Genomic DNA, 26,411 nt, shown 5'->3' on the forward strand with positions numbered 1-26,411 from the left:
GGTGCACACTCAGAGGAGGGGGTGGGATTGTCCTGCTCAGGAGACGTTTAGGGAGGAGTGAGGTGGGGTATGAAGAGGCGCCTGACAAAGTGAGCAAAAAAATGCAGAGGCAACGGAAAAGAGAGAAGCAAACACAAACAGAGCGAGATGAAAGAAAAGCTCCCTGACGACACCAAAAGATAATGAAAGATTGTCTTCCGTCAAAGTGATGTCGAGATGACACCGCTGTTAAATAACATGTTTGTTCAGAGGGACCTGTAAAAGCATTTTGTAAGAGTCTGTAAATATTTGGCAATTTGTTTTTAACGTTTCAGGATTTTGGTGAAATACTCTTATGTTGGTTCCATCTGGTAAGATTAAAAAAGATGTTTTTTTGACGTGCAGTGTGATAAAGATGTAAAAGATGCAAAGATTCATCTTTTTTATGTAAACAAATGGGAAAGTTTGACTTTATTTATAGAGCTCTTTTAATAATTTTCATTGTTACAAAGCAGCTTCACGTGAATCATATTGACTATAAGCATAACATTAAAGATATGCAAGTAAACACAAAAAAAGGTGAACACACACAGAAAACAGACACGCACACAGGTTCATAAACACCCACATGCAAAACAGAGACTCACAACTCCGCACACACAGAACAGAAAATTAACAAACAAACGCAACATGCGTTTTGTGCTAACAAACGCAGACACACACACAGTGTGGTTACACAGAGAAGCACACATTTAAGATATAGGAGAGAGAAACACAGGTCAAATATTAAACGGAATATAAATTCCTATGTAATAATAAAAATAACTTAAAATAACTTAAAAATTATCGTGATATTAATCAATACAAACTATTTAAATTCTAAAGCTGATGTCAGCATCCCAACACACCCCACCCATCCCCCCGGGTACATAAAAATAGCAAAAAATAGATAATAGGATTAATATTATAATTGATATAATAAATAAACCAAATGTAAACTATAGGTCAGATTACTTAAAAGTTTCTCAAATCATGTATAATGGATAATCCATGGATCATCGGTGTACAAAGAAATTGTCTAAAATATATGGAAACGAAAATCTAATGGGTTTAATTCTAAAGCATAAATAACGCTAAATTCCCAGTTAAGATAGTATTGAATACTCGGTTAGACCCACATGATTGTGACAATTTTGCCTACACAATTTTTTTAAGGACAGATACATTCACATGACACCAATGTATTATATAAGAACGATAAAAACTAGTGTTAAAAATTGCGTAGGTATAGCCCAAATAAGTATGAAGACTTTAAGATCTAACTAAAGCGTTGTGTAAACCGAATAGTTTCCAGCAGTAAGACCTAAATAACATTTTACAAATAGAAACAGACATCACAAAAACAGGCATGTATAACTTCACTTAATCCATGCCACAGCTGCATCCAAACTCCTAGTGTGTAGTTGTTTATTGGGCACGTGTACACAGAGATGGTTTTCTCTTCCAGGATCATTTAGGTACACAACACAGTTTTAAGCTATAAGTGCAACCAGGCCCCCCCAACACAGATAAGTACTTTAGGATGGTACGGTACAGCATCTGCTCTTCAGTTGTGTATCACCTTATCTACATCAAATGCATTGTATGCTGTCAGGTTGAGTCTATGAGGAGTGAATTGTAATTCTAAAAGTTTCCCAACACCAATAATCTGTGGTTGTTACTATATAGTGTGAAAAGAGAAGGTCTATGTGAAGTCAAGAAAAGTTTTTTCCTAACAGTCAAGTTGCCATGACTCATAGTTTTCATCAGGCCTACATAAGAATTCAACTAATCTTCCTAAAACTCATAACATAGACTCATTAATGCATGTGGTCAAAGTTTACTTATTCCATCCAATGTTAGGAGACTGTGCTCACTGTTCATATGATCAATTCAACGTAATAGGATTTTATTTTTCTATCATTCTTTAAACACTTAGGGGTGGTTTCCCGAACAGAGATGATCTTAAATCAGGACTAGGCCTTAGATAAATTGGGATATTAAAGAGTGAAAAAACATATCAAACAAAAATCATTGCTGGTGTGCATCTCGACACAAAACAATGGAAATGATCTTTTTAAGATATGTCAGTGTAAGTGGTTTTTGATCAAGACGCCTTCAACATTTAAGTTAGTCTGGGACTAGTTTTAAACCCTGTCCGGGAAACCGCCCCTTACAGTTTAACATTTTACCTTCACCTGTTTCTTGTGTCTGTGTTTGTCAGTGTGTACGGCCAAAACTAAGTCGGAAAACAAATGCACTTGTAAACTCACATTGTATTATTGGATCGTACATAAATGAGCAAAGCCAAACACATTGAAGCCACTCACTTCAACCGTTTGCTTGTTATTTATCTGTGACGTAAATATCATATTATACAAATTTTGTGAAAGCCACTTAATTCCTTGCAAAGCTCATGGTGATCTCAGAACAATTTTTACTATTAACAGTGTCAGCATTTCTATGATCAAAACTTGATTGATGATTTGCATTGTTCACAGCATTTGGGTAATCTGATACACGGGAGAGTATTGATAACACATACGCAACTATTCTTTCATGCGTTTTCTTCAAAGAAGGTCAATAAAGCCCCAAGATCAGGTGACATTCATTTGAAAGCATTTTAACAAAGAACATATGACCTTTGAATTTACCTTGAGGCAAGGAGATCTCTGTCAGGTAGATCCTTCTTTCAGGATAACTATGGAGCTTGAATACATTATGCAAAAATGTTTAGGGGGTAATATTAATATACTGATCATTATTAAGTACTGATCAAAATAATACATATAAAAAACACTTTTCTTTTTCTTTGCCTGGCTGGATTTAAAAGTTGAATCATTTCTTAAGAAGCTGCATTAATATGTTTTGCGTAAACGTGGTGAAATATTATAAACCACTATTTTTCATAACAAAATTAACATTTCACATTTGCTTTTTATAGGCTATTTAAAGCAGTTTTTATATTTTAAAAGCCTTCGGAATGTGGATACAAACATGCATTACGATCAAATTAAAATGATCATTTGTGAACCTGCAAAAATATTTTGCATTACCATTAAATGCAAATTCTTGCAACCTCAAGTTAGTTTTTGAAGTTACGTTTCGGCCATCGTAAAGTAAAACTACAGCGACATCTATCGGTCACTTGTGAATTGCAAAAATAAAGTTTCATGACAGCATTAGACATTTGTGCCAGAAAATGTCATGCATAAAGATGTGCCTGAAAGTGGAAAAGTGTTACTGTGCGAATGTGAATAATGATGTTCACTCAGTACTACATCCAGGAAAACTGAGGACACAATGCCTGTCAAATGAAGTGTGACATTCCAAAAGCTGCAAATGCTTTTCATTGTTTGGCTGTTGGTTGCATGAGCTGTGAATCCTCCACGCCCACTATTTACAAAGCTTTGGTTCTGTTGTCCTCCCTGTTTGCTAATCTTGTTGATTCGGGTCTTACAGCTTCCTCAGCAGTTCAGTTTTCTCAGAATGAGGTTTTCATGCTTTCTAATTGCTCTTTTAGGAATAGGTGGGCTTCACGGTTTCCTGTCAGTGGATGATCCAGGGGAGGAACTGGAGCACAGAGACTTTAACAAAGCCATTTTGGAGATGTTGCACATCAATAAACTGTCAACACTTCAACAGGCAAAGCCACACCCCTATATGAAGCAGGTGTACGAGTCCCTGGACACACAGGTGAGAGAGATGAGCGCTGCTGATGGGACTCTTGTGCAGAGTTTCAGGAGCATTGAAGGTAAAATCGTGAACCTTTTCTTCAACAAAAACTCAAATGCACATCAATAAAACGTTTTCTCTGAGATATTATAAATGTGCTTATATTTCACTTAACCTGGTTGTAAAACCTTAATTTTTAATTAACTGCATGACTAGGAATTCAAATATATTTGCATGGAAAAATTCATTTGATTGCGGTCTGATTTTTGGAGCCTAGTACATTGAAACCTGTTATTTTCTTCCCGACAAGACTCAAAGCACGGTGTTCCAGGTTGGATCTGGTTCAACGTGTCTCACCTCAGCCCATCCATGAAGGTTGCCGAGCTGGTTCTGCTGAGGAAAACTCTTCATCCCAAGCCACTCAGTGTGACAGTCACAGTTCACAGTATTTCTCCAGAAACAGGAAATCTGAGCATTAGTGGACCTCTTGTGGAGCGGTTATTGAGCTTGAACCAGTTACATCCATCCGGCTATGATGTTTTTGATGTGACCCCTTCAATAACCCGACGCCTGACCCGTTCAGACGCATTGGGCTTCCAGCTTCGCTTTGGGGACGAGAGCGGCAGCTTGGTTCTCCATGAGGCCCTCACGCAGAGCCTCTATTGCCTGAATGGCAGCACTCTCAACCAGCCGCTCTTGGTGGTTTACAGAGCCAAATCAATGGAGTTGAGAGATGGCGCTGAACCCAGACAGAGGCACGACTGCACTGGCAGCTCAGAATATAACAAAGAGCGAATGCGGTTGAGGAATTTCAGACGTGCTGCACATTCTCCCTGCAAACTGCATGTACATCACATTAACCTTCATTCGAGTCAGCTGAGTCGATGGATTCTACAGCCATCACATTTCAACATCAGTATCTGCAGGTGGGGTTTGTTTACTTTTCACACATCCTAATGATTGTATATAACACAAACATATTCTATCCCTTATTTAATCTTTTCAGCGGTATCTGCTCGAAAGAGTTGTCAACGCCGTCCATTAGTTTCCATAGACAAAGCAAAAATGATTCACTTCAAAGGTACATTTAACATTAACATCTTTTATTCCCATCTAAGGTATTCATGAATGTGAGTCACACTTTTGGATGACCTTGAAATTCTGTCTTGAAATATTTCCCAGATCAAACTGCATTCCTCAAGGGCTGTCTTCTCTGCTCGTCATGTACAGCATCGGCAATTCTGACATTATTATAAAGGAGATAAAGGATATCAGAGCAGACCGATGTGTGTGTCTGCCAACCTCTCCATAAAAGTTCCTGGAAACGCATATTATAAATACTTCAGTTTGTGGATTTTAAATCTGTTGTTATGTCCATACCTGAAAACAGAGGTGCCTTCAAATTACCTTCATTATTATTCATATACAATTAGAAGAAAATAGAATTATATACATACTGTATATGTATATTATTGTAATAATACATAATTAATGTATTAATTATGTAATTATTGTTATATGTAGCTTTACTGTAGCTCAGTGGTGAGAGCATTGCGTTAAGGGTTCGATCCCAGGGGATTGCAAATACCTATGTAAAATGTATAGGATAAAGCAATGTAAGTCGCTTTGGATAAAACCGTCCGCCAAATGCCTAAATGTAAATGTAATTTACTGTTATACATCTTTTTCGATTTAGGCCTTCTCATTTCTTTTTAGTAGCCTAATGAATTTTTTAAAACTGAAGAAAACATTGGACTGAAAGTGCACTTCTGGCCACATGATGTCACAATATAGCAAGAATTACTTGTTGTCAATGTCTATTCAACACCATTGTAAATATGTTTCAATTTTCAAATGTTTGTTGTAAATTGTGAGTTTAACATATGCTGACCTTAAACTGCCTTTTTATGAACAAAAAAATATATTCAATGTCTATCTTAAAAATAAGACGTTTTACTAACAGAAATGTAATAAGTATATCCTGTAATTCTTTATGCACATGATAAATAATAAAAGACCCAACAAAGTTTTAAAAATCAATTATTTTCTGGTTCGTTTTTTTTTTAAGTCTCTCATTATTTCGGTGTTCTGGAAACACCGCGCAGATCATTCTCGCTCCCCCATAGAGACTGTGACTATATAAAAAATGATAAATATATCTAATAAAGCAGAACTGTGGTGTCTGACCGGAAGTGAAAGGCGGGGTGTTGGGGAAAGCGACTGTTCGCGTTTGGTGTGAGTCCAGCATCTTCTCCCCACCAAACGCGAACAATCGCGTTTCACGCTCCTTATTAAAGTTCGTTATTTTCGCGTGAGTGACGTGATCTGACAAATATGTTCAACCTTCGCGGAAGACGAGATTTGACGATTCGCGTCATTCGCGTCAATACTGGTGTTTGCGTTGACTTTGTATGTAACTCGCTTCATTCGTGTTTGGTGTGAAGCCAGTGTGGGCGCAACTGCTGATTGGTCCCGGTCGCTGTCAATCAGAAGCAGCCATGTCAAATCGAAGTCCCTTTCTGGAAGTTTCCCACAACGCGGCCATATTTGCACCGCCTCTGGGCAGCTTTCTCAGTCATGGGAGACCAAGTCCTATCTGCTTGAACAGAGAAAGACAGATATCTCTAAACTCGCTTACTTAAGTCACAAGAAACCAACATATTTCAGATCAAACAGTAAACTTTACATCTACCATAGCATCAATCATTTTTCTTAAGATCAGATTTAACAAAAATAAACACATTTTCCCGCTTGATCCAGCTACCGCGCATGCGTACATTTTCACGTCACTACATCTCGATTGATGATTGGCTATTTTTCCTGGACTTCCGTCTGTGAAGCGTTGCACATTACTATCGATCAAAGCAATAGTACTGCGGCGTCTTGTTAAAACTAGTAATCTTTGGCCAACCGTAGAGAAAATCGACGTGAACTCAAAGCGGTCGTTATTTCGAGCTTTGCGATAAATCCAGAAGCTCTATTTTACGTGACAGACGGCTCCGCGTATCGTTTTTCGGCATTTAGTTGCGCTGGTGAAGTTGCCATTATGTGGATAATAACATCACCGGACAGTTTGCCATCCATGTTTTAAGAACGGAATAATCAACCTGCTTCGCGTTTTATTTGTGTCCTAAACATGATGTCAGGAAAGCATTTCAAGGGCCAAGAAGTCAGCTGCTGCATCAAATATTTTATATTTGGATTTAACATTCTGTTTTGGGTAAGAGCGCCGTACGTCTTTGTTCGCAATAGTTATTGGATGTGGATAGAGGGCATTTTGCTGGCGTAATCCGCGCCTTACATTCAAATCCTTTGTTCCTTAGTTTGCAATACGGTTTTGTCGATGAAATAATTGTCGTTTTATTTTACGAGTGTTGACATTGGTCTGTAAAAACGCGTAAAACGTGTTTTTTTTTTATCTCGGATGTTCATGACAGCAGCCTGGTCAAGTGCGCTCTACAGATAGCTAATCGGCTTTCTCAATGTAAATGCATTGAGCAATAATGCATCTGGACCTCCGAACAGCGCTATGAGCTCGACACATATTTTCCCGCAATGAAATGTCATATCATTATATATATTTATCTTTAAATAACGTTAATTTCACAGTGTGAAGTAATGCGTAATGCGTAGCTTTATTGGTCGTTCACTACAGAGCATCACAGCTCGAGTCGTGAACTTGCAACTGTGTGTAATGTTCATTTATAAGGAACTGCTAGTGCCGATCCTAGACGAGTGGGGGCCCTAGGCAAACCTTTGTGAGGGGCCCCTGTCATAGTAGTTAAAATTAGATAAGCATAACTGTAAACTATGAGAAATAAAAATAACAAATCAATCAACACATTTACATTTATTAAAACTGAAAGACCAAAAAACGGACAGTTAGAACAATTAAATTCACATTTTGATTCACATGTAAATAATCCTTTACCTAAAGTAACACATGGCTCTGGAACCGTCTAGCTTTTTACTAATGACATGAGTAATTAACAAAAACAAAACATGATTAATATAGTTTACTCAAGATAGCTAAGCATAGGAAAACAAATCAATCATGCTATTCTCTAAATGTGGTGACACAAAATGACATATTGTCATGGGCAAACGAAATACAGGGGTATGGATTATAGCTGCGACTCACATCAGCATTGTACGGCTGGTTTTGTGACTGTAAGTGATCCCCTGTAAATGATGTCACAGCAATCAAAGTTGTAGTGGCACTTATTCATTTTCCTTTTCTTATTGGTTATTTGTAATCATGTGTTTTTGGGTGTGTTCACTTCTGTTTCCTTTACATCCGGGTTGTTAATGTGTTTGGGCATGTTTGGTAAGGGTTATGGCCAACTTTCTGTTGACTTTTGTTTCGGCATCCAACCATTTTGCCTTAGAGACTAAGAAACGGGGAGACTTCTTTACACGTACAACAAAATGTTAGTTTTGTCAAATAAAACTACTGTGACGTGTACAGAAGTGTCCCCGTTTCTTAGTCTCTAAGGCAAAATGGTTGGATAGCGAAACAAAAGTAAAAGTACTAAAAAGGAAATTTCCAAATGATTCCTGTACAGTTTGTAACAGAACACTCCGAAGTGTACATTTCCAAATTGAAAGTGATTCAGGCTCTGTTAGCTTGTTCTTTAAGTCAAGGCACTTCTTTGTTTCTGCTTGACATTTTCCTGGCCATGCAGGGTTTTTCCACTAAAGCTTATGTCATTTCCTTTACCTTCAAGAGATTCAAGTTCAAGTTTTTTTCTCCATACATCTTGTCTGGTGATGTCAGGAATTATGCATAAGAACACATCTAACTTAAAATGTTGTCTATTTATATTTTCGGATATATTCAGACCTAAGTTTAAATAAAGCTAGAAATTGAATAAAAAAATTATCTTAAAGATTTTGTGATTTAGATGTCGGTCCCCAGCATGGGATGCTAAGGTTTCATGCTCGTCCACCAGCTAGACCAGCACAAGACCAGCATTGATTTTATATTTTCATGAATATCTCCTCCGACCGCTATTCATTTAATAAAAGTGTTTACTGTGAAGTTGCTAAGAACTTTTTTTAGTAAAGAGAAGTATGTGGGGGACACTGGACCCACAATCACAGTTCTGTTGCCCCAAGTATTCCATGCACACAAGAACTCTTGTGTGAGACGTAATCGTGTGCACTGCAAATGAAAAGATTGAGGATTATAAGAGACAAAAGGGCTTATTTAGAGTAAAGCGCTGTCAATGTTGTTTTGAATTGTGGAGGATTTCCAAGCCTACGCTGGATTGAGACATGCAGCGTGATCTGACAAAGGGTCCTTGGCCTCTGTAACGCACAGTATTTATTAAAAAGCAATAGCGAATGAATTAGTTTAGTTCCTTTTGTAACTTCTGTTTTATATAGCTTCAACGATACGTTTTGAAGGGAACTGGAGATAAACACACATGACCAGCTGATTATTTTTGGATATTTCGTTCATGATTCTTTTACTCATTCCCCGGCAGCCTTTTAAAAAAAAGTTGCCAGCCTACGCCAGCGTTTTTTAACATTTTCAGCGAATTTTAATGGCTCACAGTACATTTTCTGTAAAGAATATATGTACAAATAATATGTCAAATGAAAGAACAGAGTCTCAGCTTTTAAACAAAAGAAACTGTATTCCTCTATCTTCATTTGTAGATGTGGGTAGGTTTCTTCAAAAATGCATCACTTTGATTAAACAGCTGAGATAATTATATTTTTTGTCAAAGATTCCTTCTTTTCCCAAAGGTGTGTAACAGCATCACCTGCTGGACAACAGTACTAACTCGTCTTTGGCGGGGAACCGTTTTTTTTAAATGACGAGAGAACTCGTCAATGGCGGTGAAAGTGTTAAAGGACTCTATGTGAGCACTTTCAACAAGTTGGTGTGATTTATTAGGGTCGTCATGAAATGTCTGGAACATATTTTGCATAAAAACACTCATTGGCTGTGTAAACAAAACACTTTTTGCCTCGTCAAAAACAGCTCTGCTCATAGCAACCCTTTTTGGTGTATGTCTCTTTAAATGATAATGAGTTACAGCGCACCCAACCCCCCTTCTGTCCAATGTGTCACACTTTGCTAAATTATATTTCCTGAACTCCTTCACAGTTAGTTTCGATTTAAACGTCTCAAATCATTCGTCCTGAGACTTAAAAATCAGTCTCAGCAAACAGCGCATTTTGCTTGCCTAAAATTTACGGAATGTGCACCTGCAGATCTAAAAAGAATTACGTGGATTTTATTGCTTGTCATTCACAAGCTATAGACACAACGTTTTCACAGCACTTTTGCTTGTGAAAGCAACAAAGGCGGCAGGGCCGTGGGTGGAAATGTGTAAATTAAGGGTCGGTAATATTATAATAAGACCCTCCCTCTATGTCACTAAAGGAGCGAAATCTGAACGGCTCGATTTCTCACAGGTGTACCATAACAAACTTACTGGGTTCTTCTTTTTCACGTTTTCAGAGTTAGAAGATGCACCGGGGACCCGATTATAACCCTTAAAAGCGTAAAAAAAGTCAGATTTCCATCAGATGAGCTTTTTAAGAGGCAGTGGTTACATCACCATAATTATTAGTGGGTTGTTCCATTTGGTCCCAATATAGCATCAATTCATCTTCGAAATGACAGACACAAGATGACAAAGGGAGTTTTGTTGTAGAACAGCGGCCAGTGTGCTAACTCGCTTCTCCAAAACACCCAAAAGTGGCTAAATAATATCCCAAGGTTGGTCACTATCCAAGATTAAGGGGTTGCTCAACTCCACTTTCATTTGCCTTGGAATGTTGTTTATTCTTCGGCAGTTTGCAAAATTACTCTTTATACAATGGCTGTAGATAAACCACAAAGAATGTTGTGTCACAGATGTGAAAGTAAAATAATTTGTCCTATTTTGAACTGCGAAATATGTTGTACCATTATGTTGTATGGATTGCAATATTTTGTGTTAAACTCTGCCATTGCCCTGCAAATTTAACATCCACACTCTGCTCTGACTGATAAATTGTGAAATTACTGAAGTTTCACATTTCGCCTTGCATACATAGACATGAAACTTTCAATATTGTTCATTTTTCTACCCCTGTACTGTATGTACATGTACAGAGAGAAAGATGAGCTCAATATGAATAAGAATTACTGAAAATATATACAGCGGTGGTAAAAATTAAGAGGGCATTAAAAAAATCATTTTTTTTATTATTTACTATTATACTATTTACTATTATAAGTATGTGTTTAGGTAAAATAATCATTTTTGTTTCATTCTGTAAACTACTTACAATATTTCTACCAAATTTCATATAACATTTTTTTTCTATTTGCATTTATTTGCAGAAAATAGTAACTGGAGAAACAGGTCAAAATATCAAAAAAGATGCTATATATTTTTTCAGTATTTCACATTGCTGTTGGATGACTTTGTCACTACAATTTGATTTTATTGAAATTCAACAGACACTGGACTGGAATGACCACAATCCAATCTAGAAATGCTGATTAAACAAACATTTGGAATGGTCTCTTAATTTTTTCTGGTCTTAATATGTCTGTGTATGTGTCGGAATTTATAAAGAAACAATACTTTTTTTCTGAAGTATGTCTGAACATTAAGGTCAATTTGGCATTCCAGTAAATGAGGACATAAGTCTCGTGGGAGGAAGAGCGGAAGTCAGAAACTATGTCAGAGTGCAATACAAGAGACACAAAACAGTGATGAAATTATTATTAATTACAAAGTTTGAGACTTCTGAAAATGATGACTTTCTGTTTGGTTAAGATTAGTAAATCTGACTTACTTTCCATGTTTTTTCTGATATTCACTATTTAGCTGTCATACTAGGGAGTAAATGTAAATAGCATTCTTGGTTTATCTGTTGATAGACTCGGATAAAGAATTGCATTCCTGTTTACTGACCCAGAGACCCAGAAGAGTTTCAACAGAGATAAAACCTTTGTCTTCTTGGATATATAATGGAATTGTTTTGTTTTGTAATATGCAGTACAATATAAATTTTAGTACTTTGGGGATCCTTTGTTGATCCCTTACAACTTACTTGTAAACAAACTGTTCAAACCTACCTTGGTTTTCCTATTCAGATTGCCATAAAACGCTACTTTTTCCTGGTCGTTGATGGAAAACTTATACGTTGACATTGTCCATATTAAAATGTGTACAGCTGAACTAAATGTGCGATCAGGCGATGTGCACAGGAGCGCAAATGAATAGATGTCTCTCCAAACCGCAGCAAAACCTGCGCGCGCTCTGACATTAAACGGCCCTAACACATGCGTTTCTTCCAATCTCATATTAATCTTGAGTACCTTATAGAGTAATATTGCATACTTTATATCTTCAAATAATATTTAGTTTGATCACATTTATAAAAGATAGATACAGCTGTACGATTTTTCCGAAATCATACGGCGTCTGCGGGGGGGAGGGGTAGGCTGAACTAAAGCATATTGTCAACATAACACAGAAATCAGTTTCACTCACCGTATGCGGTTCATGTCCGGCATCTTTTAGAGCTGGGACAGCTCCAAATACCATGTTATCATTCGAAGACAGCACGTTTAACAGTGTAAAGAAGTCAGAATGCATGAAACATCGTTGCAGCACCTTTTTAAGTTAAGTTGCCCCAAGTATTCCATGTTTTATTTACACAATAACATCGCCATCCATGGGCCTGGAGTGCATACTACATCGTTTTTATCCGCTATCCTGGATCCGTGTTAATACAGACAGTTTTGATAGCGCTGTCATGTGCCTGTGAAATGTTTTTAAACTCAATAATACGTTTCCGTTTTTCATCGTGTAAACTTGGCGTACAGTATTCCTAACATGACTTAAAAAAGCAATAACCAAGACTTGTCGGCTCAAATAAACAAAATCCTTTTTAAAGAATGTGCGTATATCAACATTATTTCAGTTTATTCATTAACATTGCTCTTGTTTTGCAGTTGATGGGAGTGGCATTCCTGGGAATTGGATTGTGGGCATGGAGTGAGAAGGTGAGAGAAAACATTAGGTATAACCTTATTTCCAGTCCACTTATTAATATGTGAGTGAAAACCTTGAAAGTTCTTTACAGTAAATGGAAACTATAAAATATTTGCAGATTAGTGCCTTGTGTAATGGAATTACAATTGAAACTGCTGCTCTTGACTCTCTTTCTCGTCCTCAGGGAGTTCTCTCTAACATCTCCTCCATCACCGATCTGGGTGGATTTGATCCAGTGTGGTTGTTTCTGGTGGTTGGAGGTGTGATGTTCATCCTGGGTTTTGCCGGCTGTATTGGAGCCCTGAGGGAAAACACCTTACTGCTCAAATTTGTACGTGTTTAAAGCTTTAAAGTTCTACATTTAAAGAGTGAGACTTTTATCCAGGAGTAGGATAAAGATGATGCTGGACTGAGACCATAACAGAGCACTGATACAGTATGAAGTATCACAGCTTAAAATGAACATTTTCATAATTTACTGATCGTAAATGATTGGTGTTTGTCGCTCTCCCAGTTTTCTGTGTTTTTAGGGATCATCTTCTTCCTGGAGTTGACTGCCGGTGTCTTGGCCTTTGTCTTTAAAGACTGGATTAAAGATCAGCTCAACTTCTTCATCAACAACAACATTCGTGCCTACAGGGACGACATTGATCTGCAGAACCTCATCGACTTCACTCAGGAATATGTGAGCGTCACATTTTGTATTTCATGCCTAGGGTTTCATTTCATGGTGTAAGAATCATTTTAAGATTTTTTTAATAATGTATTTGTCTCTAAGCGTTTAGAGAAATTATAGTGTGTGTATACAGTACGTGCACAGAAAACACCAGAACAGGAAACTTATAGTTCTTATTGCAACACAGCCTATTTCTATATGATTAGCTTTTTATTCACTATCAACACACACCAGGCGGTTAATGAGATCTTTGTCTATTTAAGTTTCACTGTTTTTAATCTTAAAGAATTATTTTAGTAAAGTTGGCAAACCTGAACTGTTTCATAAGGTGTTGATTTGAATCATAAAAAAATGTGTGATTATTAGGAAAAAGCAAGAAGCCATTATCTGCAGAGTTATTCAGACACTGTCATGTTTTTTTCTCTGCTGACCTTGCAGGATAGGAAAGACACAACAAAATACTTAATGTAAATATCAAATGCTGATTTAATAGCGGGAGCTGGAGGGTTCATGTTTTTTTCTCTGCCCCTTATCAATGCGGAGATACACACATAATAACATAGGAAGCAATTTTCACATCTGGAACTCTTTGTCTACAATAATTAAATTACGACATGGAGGGGCATTGCCCCCCCCCCCAATGTTGCCCATGTTAATGTGTATACAGTCTGTAGCTTTTTTTCTACGAATTTACTTTAAGAACTGTATTTCATACTGTTGCAAACGATACTTTTACAGCACTTACATTTAATTTTAGGTTTAACAATACATATCAATGTATTTATAGCTTTTGTATGCAAGTTAATATAATACATATATAAAAATAAATAAATAATACTAATATACAAATATGAAAACACTTCAAATATCTTGTTTATTTTTAATTCATGATTCAAATTCAATATAGTTTTACTTCTTTGGTGCTTTTCACGAATTTGCATTATTGCAAAGCAGCTTCACAGTAAATACGTATAAGTACAGGCAGTAATGAGGAACACAGTATAGAAATGTGGAAATTCAGTCTAATTTCAATATGGAAATTCAGTTCAATTTGCATTATTTTCACAATTTTGCATTATTTTCAAAAATTTGCATTGTTGCAAAGCACTTAAACGCATATTAATACAGAACAAAATGACAAAAAAGAAATAATGAAATATATAGAAGACATAGGATCATTGCAAATTCTGATTAAACTAACTGAAAAAAATTGTCCGTTTTAATCAGTCTGTTATATTCATATCACTATTGTCAAATTACAAATTTAACAATGTAATGCCGATTCAGTCCTGGTTCTATTTTTTCTCTGGCAGTGGGAATGCTGTGGAGCATTTGGAGCAGACGACTGGAACCTCAACATGTATTTTAACTGCACAGACACCAACCCTAGTCGAGAAAAATGCGGCGTGCCCTTCTCATGTTGCACCAAAGACCCAGCGGTAAAATACTGTTTGTTGACCATAACAATACTATATTTTTCCACATGTACCATTATAATACGTGAATGTGGAACATGGTACATGAATATGGTGGTATATCTTGGTATTACCAGTTCAGACAGCTAAGACATGTTGATAAAATATGTGCTGCCATTTACGTCTCTCTCACCACATACTGCCAAAATTTCGAGCAGTTCTTTTCTTGACATCATTTGCATGCCACTATTGTCATGTTTAAGAGCGACACTGAAAGCAAGAGAGGAACGTTGTTTTAAGGAAACAACACGTAAAACAACGGAAGGGAGAATTTTAAACAGGATCTGGCCTACGTGCGCGGAGTAAAAATAACATTCTATGAGCTATTAACTCATAACAAATAAAAATGACTTGTCCTCTATGAATGAAGTGATTTATCATTATAGCATGAAGAAAAGTCTATAACTGTCTGCTTCTAGGAATGAACCAACTCTAATTTAGTTTTTGCCATTTCTGACAGCTATTTCTAGTTCACACTGGAACTTTTTCTTGGCAGTTAACATGTTTCCTTTATTACGATGTGTGACTGTTTTCTATTAATCATCTGAGTAAATCTTCCTTTTTTACAGGAGGATGTTATCAACAGACAGTGTGGTTATGACGTTCGAGCTAAATCGGTGCGTAACAAATCAAATCGAATCCCTTTATTGTCACTCAACCATATACACAAGTGCAACAGTAGGGGAAAAACGTCGGTGCAGCTCCTACCAACGTGGCACTATGACAGTTATGAGACACAATTGTAGATTACAAGTAACAAAGAATTACAATACTTTACAATAGATATTTTGCCGTACACATTTGCACAGTAAACATTTCTGTAAGTGTTTAGCCATACTATAACGAATGACACATAGTTTACATATAACTACACAGCATCAAATGTAGACACAATGTGCGTAGTGTACAGTGATTGGTACGTATTGTGTATTACAGTAAGACAGTGTATACATTCGTCTGACTAGTTAAGAGCCCTGATGAGTAGATTGTGGGAGTCAAGAGTTTTACTGTGAGTTCAGACCAAACGGGACTTGCGTGAATGAATCGCACTATTCGCGCGTAGTTGGACACTTGAACATTTTGAGTTCACACGCTTCATTCGGGCGTCAAATTCTCGCACGTTTCGCAACATTCTCACAATTCGAGCCATTCGCGCCGCAAGTTGGTCTATCGTGTCTTTGCATTGACTTAACATGTAAATCACCCGCGCTTCATTCGCGTTTGGTCTGAATACACAGTAAGAGTCTTGACTGCTTGGGGAAGGAAGCTGTCATGTAGTCTGGTGGTGCGGGTTTTAATGCAAATCCATCTTATTTTTTCTACTGTAATAATTTTAATAGGGCAAAAGTAAAATTTCAACAGGATGTCCTTATGTCCTTCATTCAAATATCCCTTTTTTCTTATTTAAGGCTAAAGTACACTACAAGACTTTTGCTCAGATTTTGTCCAGATTTTCGTTCTGGACTTGTTGCAGAAAGTCTGTGACAGTCTGCAGATTTGATCAGTTATTGTGTTTCTATCTGAGACTTTCGAAAAGTCTGCAATTTTATGATTTCTACTTTAAAACAAAATCTGTTCAGATTTAAAAGTCTTGTAGTGTGTTCCAGCCATTAGTGTTGCAAGTGTTCAGTACAACACTTGCATCTATCACTTAGCTTTACCATTTAAATTAATTTGTTAAAAATAACAAATAACAAATAAAATTGTTGTATAGTTTTGCATTATTTTAATAAATAAATCAATAAAAAGATGCAATGTTTTCAAATTTAAAATCCTGCAAAACAATCGTATTTGATAATCCCACATTTCATGCATTTTTTTATGCTCTCAGTCTTTCACATTTTTGTTGGATGACTTTGTCACTACTGAGGTTAATATTTTTTTCAGAATTTAACACACTGGACTGGAATGATCACAATACATGTAGAAATGCGGATTAAATAAACATTTGGACTAAATACACAATCTCTTAATTTTTTCCAGAAGTGTATATACAAGAAAATGGTCCTGATTTTACATTTGTTCCTTCACTAGGATGCCGAGCAAAAGATGTTCATTCATCTCAAAGGCTGTGTACCACAGTTTGAGAGATGGTTACATGAAAATCTGACGGTAGTGGCTGGAATCTTTATAGGTATAGCACTGCTACAGGTAAGCTCACTCTGATCTGTTGTTGATCACTCATCATGGCTCATTTGATCAATTATTGTTTCTCTTCATTAAAAATGATAATACATGTTCACAGATATTTGGAATATGCCTTGCTCAGAATTTAGTGAGCGATATCGAAGCCGTGAGAGCCAGCTGGTAAGAAAATACAAACGCATTCACACGTTCTTTATCTGAACGTTCGCATGATGTAACTGCACACAGTTTGTCCATGTCACCTCAGTGCTGACTGATAACACTGCAGTGTGCTATTAACATCTTCATTCACACCACATGTTAGAGATTCTCAAAGTGATGGTCAATATGTTGTTATACTGGGCTTATAGTGAAACCTCGGGGTGCCATATTACTGTACATAAAAGTAAATGATAAAGTGTGAGGTATCCCATAAAAATAACACTCTACACGTGTGATCTCAACCGCTCCATGTAAAAATTTGACTAGATTTTTCATCTCATGCATTAATGCTTCAGCTTTCAAAATGGTTCATTTGCTTTATTAATAAAATGTTATTTAGAGCATTATTATACCCAATATTGCTCAGCGTATGTTTCTCTCAATTTTTGAGAAGTGCCATCTTGTGGAAGCAGCAGAAACAGGCCGACTTATCAAAGTCGTTCATTCTCTTGCATTGGTTTAAAAGGTCTAGAAAGTAGTATTGTATTATGCAACTAAAAAGTGAAGATATATTACATATTATTACCTTTACTTTTAGCGGAAGCTTTCGTCCAAAGTGACTTTCGGTGCATTCAAGCTTTCATCAAATGCACTGCAAACATAATGCTCTGTATAATAATAAATATATAATAATAACCACAATAATACTGTAAAAAAAATAAAAAGCAGAACTTGTCTGGCAGCTCGGGCGCCAGAAAAATACTGTAAAGTAACAATAAAATAAACATGTTTTTCATGGTTTTATTGTAAATTTGTGGTATTTTTCTGTAATTTTACATTTTTTACAGTATTTACTGTTTTATTTTACAGCTAAGCACAATGGTTTAATATATCCCAGTTAATGTAAAACAGTTTTTTTTTGGTTCCTCACATCTTTGAGGGTTTATATCTCATGACACTCTGCTCCGCCCCTCTATGATCATAACCACACCCGCTCACCTCACGACTTCACTTCTCCTCCCTCATGCTTTCATCAGGGTGCCGCCCCCCTATTACATCGTCCGCCGCCCCCCACCTCACTCCAGCAAGAAAGCCTCAGTGTACTCCTGAGGGAGGGGCTCGCCCGGCGCGGTGGGTGTGAAAGTGTATGCCTGCTAGTTTTTCTCTGGTCTCTGTGTTTTCTTCTAGAATAGATAAAGTCGAGTCTGTTTTTCCTCCGTTAGGAGAACGTTCTCTCAATGTCTTCCTCCTCGAGGAATTCACTACTAATTCATCAGATCAGTCACTCATAAGCACATCTGTGACCCTGGATCACAAAACCAGTCTTAAGCAGCACGGGAACATTTTTAGTGAAAGCAAAAATACATTATATGGGTCAAAATTATAGATTTTTCTTTTATGCCCCAAATCACTTGGATATTAAGTAAAGATCATGTTCTATGAAGATATTTGTGAATTTACTACCTTACATATATAAAAACTTTTCTTTTTTGGAGTGGATGGCCTGCCAGTGCCTCTGATTAACAACTTCATCTTTTAATAATAAATATTAAAAGTTATTTCTGGAAATTTAAATCATCTTCAATGTTGTTTGTGGTGGACTGTAGCTACATATAAATCTGTTATAAAGGTTAAACTCGGCGCAGTGATATCGAACTGTAATACGGTCGACAGATCTGGAACTACTTCATAGGTGTGTGTTTGACCGAAACATACTTCACACCTGTAGAACCTTCATCAGCCAATCAGAATCAAGCGTTTCACAGCCCCGTGGTATAAAAAGATAATAGTAGACAAGTGCAATCAGTACAACAGCGTGAAATTTATTTATTTTTTCAGGCGAAAGGTACATATTTTTGCTTTAAAAAGTCTTAAAGTATGTGACGGCAAATTTTGGGACTATTTAATTATGTAATTATACACTTTGTAAATTATAAATGTCCCCCAAACACTCAATGTAATGCAAAACAATTGAAACTATATCAACAACAAACAGACATTTTTATATTATTATTGTAGAATAGTATCGTACATCATATCCTAAATATAAGTAGGTGTAGTTAATACTATCATCATCATACAAAAACTAAATTAGCAATAACAGATAACTCAATTTGAAAAATGTTTCAAAAATCATGTTTTTTATTGTGGATTCCAAGTACTATCTATCAAACTCCAGTGGGGGGGGTTTAAGTTTAAATAATAAATAAATTAATAAAAAATCCTCAAAAACATGATTTTTGAAAATAGTAAAAGTTATCAGTTTTGCAAATTAACTCTTCATATATAATATAATTGTTAGTCAAAAGTTGTTTTCTCTTGGCTTCAATTATAACATAATAGTTTTCTGAGAGTTAATCTCATCCTTTAATTTGGCACAATTTGACAATTTAGTGATTGACTGCTGATCAGTATAGATCTTTATATGACTGGACATTCTTTATACTTTATGTCCCAAGCCAATAATGAGAATAAATTCATATATATTTTATGATCTTAATAAAGAAAATTTTTTGTCGTATAGTTGTTTGATGCTTAACCTCACAATTTCATACCGGAGATGTCATACTGAATGGCATTGTCTTCTCAACCCTTCCTCTTGCTCTTTCACACTTCTAGCCCTGTTTAGTTCTCAGACTGTGCTGTTTTGTGTATTCTGCCTCTGCGGTATTCACCGCATCCCTCATCATAACCCTGACATGCCAGCTGGTCCCTCGACCCTTCATTCAATCACACATCAGCTGTGTTCACCCGTCCCTAGTACAACCACACTGTAGATTAGTGTTTCTAAACCGTGTTTCTAATGTTAGAAAAATGTCTCTTGTGATCAGCAAGCTAACGTCTTACAAGCAGTGGTTCTCAACCTTTTTGCCTTACTAAAATATGAAGGTACCCAATATGTACTGTATACATGAATACAATTTTCTAATCTAGATAAATCGTTTTTTTTTTACAAATAATTTCGAGCAAATTGTTTAGGCCTCTTGGTTAAGAAACACTTTTATTCCGGGTTCATCTTCAATTTTGTCGACAGCATCTGTGACATGCAATTTTGACACAGATGCTGTTGATATGTATTTTTAACCCAGAACTCTGATTATGGCCTTACATAAAATATGTGATGTTTGAGTTTTGTTTTATATTTATATTCGCCATCTCTTCTCTAATGCAGTTTGTTCACATGAAGTGGCAGCTAGTCATTCAGTCACTCACAGGTAATAATACCATAAGATAACATTTATTAATTGATTTCTCAGTTTCATATAACAGAAAGCCTAATGATTTAGTTGGACATTGTGACGTTTTATCTCTGTGAACAGATCTATGCCAGCATGGTTAACGTAGCAGCTGAGGAACACGAGATGCCAAGTGCACTGGATCACGAGTGGGCGTGGATTTCATTTGCACCATCTGTAAATATTTTTTCTAGAGCGATTCATGTGCCGATATGTGTTATAATTGTGGGAACGTATCTGTGTATCCGAATGTGTAGGTGTGTAAGTGTATCTGAGGGTCTATGAGATCCGTCCAGTTGGCAAAATGTATCTCATGATATGAAGAGTTTGTTTCCAAAATGAGATAACTCACGTTCAAAACTCATTCCAATTAATATCAATCAAACTGCAGTTGGTTTGTTTTGATTTAAGCCATAATAACATAAAAAATACAGCTAACTAACACAATAATACACAATAAAACATGATAACATAATAAAAAACATGTTTTTTGAAAAATCTCATTTTGGAAGTAAACTCCTCATATTGTTTTTTTGTTTAGATAGATACCAACCTGCACTCAAGTAACATATTAGATTTTGCTCTTTTCAGTTAATGCACTGGGATAAGCATATAGATTTGACGAAACTTATTCTGTTTTAAGGTTATATTAGGGCAAACGGCATAGTCAGTCATTTATTTTATAAGTTACATTTCTGTTAAATGGTAGTCAGAGGCCCTCAAAAATGTTGCATTTGTTTTTCACCCAGAATTTCTTGTTTCTTAAAATTCACCATAACAGTATTTGTATGTGATGAACTAATTGTAATGTAAAGTTTCTTGCAAATATCAGAGTGTTATTTTAGCACTTTTACGATACCATCACAGCTGGATGGTATAGCGTTCGATAATGCACTAAATGGCACTTGTATGTAGTTGTACATCACACAACAGCTTTTAACATTATCTTTGTCTTTATTTTCTGGAAAGGTCATTCTGATGCAGTGCATTTGAAAATGTTTTGAGAACTTAAACCTATATTAATGCTTACAAGTGGGGAGTGAATATTTGGTCTTAAGATCAAATAAACAGGTTTTATAAATCTAAAGGTGTCTTTCTGGTGTGTTAAATATGGACAGTTTTGCCAGTTATTTAGGCATCATGCAATGAATCTGCTTGTTGCACCAGCAAGAAGAATTATTTCTCAACATTGAAGTGAGAAAGATTTTCTGATGTGTGTTAGCCTCAAAATCCTTTAAATGTTTATAGGGATAAATAGATTTTTAATTGAAATCAATATAATTACTGTAAACTTATAAGCATTTACAGATGTCAATGGAAATTCTCTATGCAGAATAGAACAGCAATTGAGCTCTCAGAATAGACAAAACTTTTATTTTGTAGTTTGTACACACTTAAAGAACTACATTTTAAACGATATTATAGTAGTTAACCCTTACAAAAATAAGGTATAATTCAGGTATACCTAAGCCAAGTCCGCTTTTTAGTACATAAAAGTGTCCTTTTAATTATGCTTTAACTGTAACAGTGATAAACCTTCACTTCGTTCACAACTAGTATAATATAATAATAAAGGGACTCAATCTTTTTTGTTACAGGGTGCTTTACAATAAGTTCAGATGTAAATAAGAAAAAAGACTGGCAGCTCTAGTTTAGACTACTTCATCATCCGACCTGACATTGATAGATTTTGGCTTACCCATAATGCATCACCTTTCCACTGCTGATTTAATCCACTTGGTCAAATCAATATTCTGTCAAGTTATTTTATTGATTCACCTGCTGATACATATTAAATAAGACATCACAGTTTTTATTCAGTCTAAAGGTTTGTAGTATACAATTTAAGAAAGTGTTAGTTCATTCTGCTTCAGTTGTTAGAAATAGCTAAATGTTTTTCAACATATGATGAGCTCTAAAATATATATAGCAACAGAAAAACATTTAGAGACCTTTTCTAAATAATTTTCTGTTTCTCTGAATTTACGGATTAGTTGTGTGTTTAGGTAAAATTATCATTTTTGTTTTATTCTGTGAACTACTAACAATACTTGTCCCAAATGCCAACTGAAAATATTGTTTCTATTTGCATTATTTGCATAAAATGAAAACTGAATAAACAGGTCAAAATAACAGAAAAGATGCGCTGTATTTTTTAAGACCTCAAATACTGCAAAGAAAACAAGTTTGTGTTCACTTTTATGCAATACAACAATAATATTTGTACATGTATTTGGGAACGGTTTTTTTCTTTGTATGTGGTAACCTCAATTTTATCACAATTTTTGCGTGCCTTGTCATGCTGTGGTCTTTCACGTGGCTGTTGGATGACTTCGTCACTCCTGAGGTTTGTTGAAATTCAACAGACTCAAAAACTGCACTGGACTGTCCACAAGACATCTAGAAATGCGGATTAAATAAAAATGTGAAACGTTCTCTTTCCACGCCTGTACAACATCCACAATAATAAGCATGCATCAAAGGTATAAAGTTGACAAATCAAGGCAGTAAAGAATTGTCACCAGCAATTGTTTTAATAACTTTAAATCTTTCAAATGTACAATTCGTCAATGACATTTACAACAATAACGTCAGTTTATATTCGTAAGGTTGTTTACTTTAGATATACTGGATTGCCATGTGGTTCCTCAAGGGTACAAATATAATAAGAACGTATTAAATGACATAAAATGGGCACATAACAGTGATGTTCACAGTATCAGACATGCAGGGAGATGCATGTTTCTAAGATACTGGACAAAGTGGGAAGGCAGATCGACATGCAAAATGAAAGCTGTACCACAGCGTCAAACATTCACAAAGAGTGGATTCTTATTCTATTCTATTATTACTCAGATACTCCGCTCAGAGTAACAGCCGGTATCTGAATTTTAGTTCCCACAAAGTCTCAGATACACACATGTACACACAAAAACCCGTGCCAGCCCTTACACATCAGCAACACACTTGTGTTTAGCAAACCCAGACATTGCTAAAGTTAACAGGACCCAGCCAAATCTTTTTTTATCTTCTGTCCAGACCCAATAAAACAGCAAGGCCACAGAGGACCTTAGGGGGCACCAAGTGGTATCCAGCCCCCCAGCATCCATCCATGACGGCCCACCTAAAGACATACAGTATTGGCAGTCGTGCTAGTCACTTCCCGATCAGGAATGTTTGTTTTAGGTTAGTTAAACTGTCTTAATAATGTCACTTCTATTGACTTCACTTAGGAGAAAAAGTTATAAAAATCTTGCTTCTGAGGACGCAAGGCCAAACACGTAAGCCTTGGTCCTTGGTACACATTACTAGTTCACACATCCCTATGATCTATTTTTGTAAATACAACAGTCTAATGATATGGAATTAGCTCTTTTCAGGCAAAGTGACTCCATAGATATGAATCACGATGAGGACCTGGAGGCAAAATATGAAAGGATCCCCTTCGGTCCAGAGGTCTCTTATACAGTACAAACACATTTTGATCTCTATTCTTAAACGTATAAGGAAACTATAAAGCGAGGAGGCGGAGTCGGTTATCATATGGGCATGGCTTGAATGGTACACAGATACATCAATTAACCGGACAGTTAAAAAAAACATGCACAAGTTAGTTGGTATGTAAGATCTTACAAGCTCAACTGCCCTATTTTCACAGCCAACATTTCACTTTTTACTTGATTTATAGCGTCGTGTTTTTGTTCATCACAGCTATGGTCTTAAAAATGTTCTGTTCAGGTATGAATCTATTGCAGAAGGTCGTCTCTAAAGTACGGCCGCCCTTGGGTAATGCGTCTGTTTGGAGCGAGGGTGGAGGCGAGGGCCTGGAGCAGGGAATGCAGCGTGGACAACAGCTTGGCACATGACAATAAGAGAGATGGTATGTGTGTGCACGCGTGTTTGTGCGGATGGGAGGCAGGCAGACAGGCTGGAGATGGAGTGAAAGTCTTTTAGCTCTGTGCTGTTAGCCGCTGCTCTGTGAGTGAGGCCTGGTGGGCCACCGTCTTGTTCTCATGCGAGCGTAGACCGGAGACCACGTCGATGAAGGCCAAGCCCTGCACTTCTTTATGAAGAGGTTCTGAGATGAGAGAAGAAAAATAGAAAATGTGTTCATTTCATCACTTTAGAGCAGCGCTTATAATCTGTGGGTTGTGGCTCCCCCAGTGGGCTGTAGCAGTATTGCAGGGGGGCTTATATATATGTATGCAGCAGCACAAAAAATCTATTTCAAATTTTAGTTAACTCAGCATTTCTAGATCTATTTTGGTCATTCCAGTTAAGTGTCCGTTGAATTTTAACAAAATCCAACCACAGGAGTGACAAAGTCATCCAACAGCAATGTGTAAGACTGACAGTGTGACAAGACACATGAAAACTGTGATAAAAATCCATCTTATCGCATAAAGAAAAATATTTTTTTCTTTTAAAATACATGAGGTCTTAAAAAATACAGAGAATCTTTTTTAATATTTTGACCTGTTTCTCCCGTTTTTGTTTACTGCAAATAAATGCAAATTAAAACAATATTTTTATTTGAAACATAAACGAAATATTGTTAGTAGTTCACGGAATGAAACAAAAATTTCAATTTGACTTAAAATCATACCTACAGTATAAATAAGTTCGGAGAAAAATTATTTATTAAATTGTATTAATTATTGTAAATTGAGTCTGTATCTATAAATATCTATAATGTAAAAATAACATATTTGTAAAAAACACTATATCATCTTGCTTTTCCCAGAATATGATTTGCAAATCTTGTGGTCATTTTTATTTCAAAAGACACCCAGAAACCCTTTCAAACTGGTAATAAATGTTTAGAGATTTTACATATTTTTATTTAAATTATATTCATTCTTTTTTACACCCAATATTTTTGGCATGTTTTCGGGGGGCCTTACACCCGTTTCACACCGCACGCGTAACCAGTGTGTATTTTTTTCGCTGCAGAGCGTGTTCTCGGGCAGCAGAAGTGTTACTTTTAAGCGATCCTATAGGCGCGGAGTCTATTTGTAGTGCGCTCCTCACACTCAATTAAAGCAACAGTGCATTCTTTACGGTCAAAATGCAGATGGATTGACAGGAAAAAGTAACACTTTTACCTTTAAAGCGTGTAAGTGGTGTCGAATGTGTTTTGAACAGCGGCCGTGACTTTCAAAAGAACCTGTGTCAAGAGTTTTTTGGCCAAAGCCACATTAGCACATTTAAAGGATTTATAATACAAGTATGTCAAAAAAGTTATGCTTATGTTGCGTATGTGTGGGAGAGAAGAGATCGCAAGAGTCAATCACTCTTTCCTATGATGAGTAAACCCTTCAGTGTCTGGAATCATATCATTCAAAGCATAATGGCTTTTTATTTATAACTTGGATCTTAATAAGCATGAAACAGGCGATACAATCTACATAAAATAAGCTTGTTGATGACGTTCCGTAAGATTTTTGCTCATTGATGTATTTAAAAGAACGTAATGCAAAATTGCATCGTTGTACTGTGGTACCCAGGTAGCGCAGTGTGCGTTGCATAAGCCAGCGGTGTGAACCGGGCGTTATTCCTCTAACCTTCATTAAGTCTTTCCTTCTGAATGCGTTATGTTACGGAGACTCACCTGATCCCATGACAGAACAGATGAGAATCATAGAGTTGTATTTGATCTCTGGTGCGCTGCGCTCATCTGTCAGCAGTTTGTGGAGAACCTGTACCACATTGAATCCAACAAAATCCTTTTCTGCGCAGTCTGAAATCAAAATGATGGACGAATGACTGAGCTGGCAAAGTTAGCATAAAAACAACACAGAGAATTGTGGAAGTGCCTGACTTAGGTTTGTGTGTCTCACTATAGGCTTAAAGTTGTAGATGAATATAGACTCTTGTTATGCATTTACAAAACAATGTTTAAAAAAACAAGCAACCGGCACATCTTTAGTTTAAAAAGGATGCATCCAGGGTGTCCAGATAACAGTATTACACATTTTAAGCAAACTTTTTGGACACACTTATTCTTCAAGTATCAGACAATCAACATCGCCAA

The 26,411-nt window shown here is 36.3% G+C and overlaps 3 protein-coding genes across 5 annotated transcripts in view; 2 read left to right on the top strand and 1 right to left on the bottom strand.

Annotated features, from left to right (window-relative positions):
- The first annotated feature begins 3,524 nt into the window (after window positions 1-3,524).
- LOC130430803 (growth/differentiation factor 6-A) lies at window positions 3,525-5,728 on the top strand. Its single transcript, XM_056759981.1, has 4 exons — window positions 3,525-3,772; window positions 4,004-4,619; window positions 4,700-4,774; window positions 4,876-5,728. The coding sequence occupies exons 1-4, from the start codon at window positions 3,628-3,630 to the stop codon at window positions 5,003-5,005; spliced, it is 966 nt and encodes a 321-aa protein (XP_056615959.1). The 5' UTR covers window positions 3,525-3,627; the 3' UTR covers window positions 5,006-5,728.
- Window positions 5,729-6,291: 563 nt separating this feature from the next.
- On the top strand, window positions 6,292-21,464 carry tspan5a (tetraspanin 5a). Of its 2 annotated transcripts, XM_056759982.1 has the most exons (11): window positions 6,292-6,913; window positions 12,665-12,715; window positions 12,889-13,035; window positions 13,219-13,389; window positions 14,694-14,819; window positions 15,425-15,472; window positions 16,890-17,006; window positions 17,101-17,162; window positions 18,179-18,272; window positions 20,314-20,356; window positions 20,462-21,464. In XM_056759982.1, the coding sequence occupies exons 1-9, from the start codon at window positions 6,830-6,832 to the stop codon at window positions 18,249-18,251; spliced, it is 879 nt and encodes a 292-aa protein (XP_056615960.1). In that variant the 5' UTR covers window positions 6,292-6,829; the 3' UTR covers window positions 18,252-18,272; window positions 20,314-20,356; window positions 20,462-21,464. The 2 variants fall into 2 exon arrangements, with proteins under 2 accessions (XP_056615960.1, XP_056615961.1); XM_056759983.1 differs by lacking the exon at window positions 18,179-18,272 and having other exon boundaries at window positions 6,315-6,913.
- A 1,426-nt stretch (window positions 21,465-22,890) lies between these two features.
- Window positions 22,891-26,411, bottom strand: part of rap1gds1 (RAP1, GTP-GDP dissociation stimulator 1) — a 32,025-nt gene continuing 28,504 nt past the window's right edge. For both annotated transcript variants that reach the window (XM_056759898.1, XM_056759836.1), the window contains 2 exons: window positions 25,989-26,117; window positions 22,891-24,455 (listed from right to left, as the gene is read on the bottom strand). In XM_056759898.1, the coding sequence (XP_056615876.1) occupies window positions 24,328-24,455; window positions 25,989-26,117 (257 nt within the window). In that variant the 3' untranslated portion in view covers window positions 22,891-24,327. The remainder of the gene's footprint in view (window positions 24,456-25,988; window positions 26,118-26,411) is intronic.

Source organism: Triplophysa dalaica, chromosome 1 (assembly GCF_015846415.1).
Source record: "Triplophysa dalaica isolate WHDGS20190420 chromosome 1, ASM1584641v1, whole genome shotgun sequence".
NCBI lineage: Eukaryota > Metazoa > Chordata > Actinopteri > Cypriniformes > Nemacheilidae > Triplophysa > Triplophysa dalaica.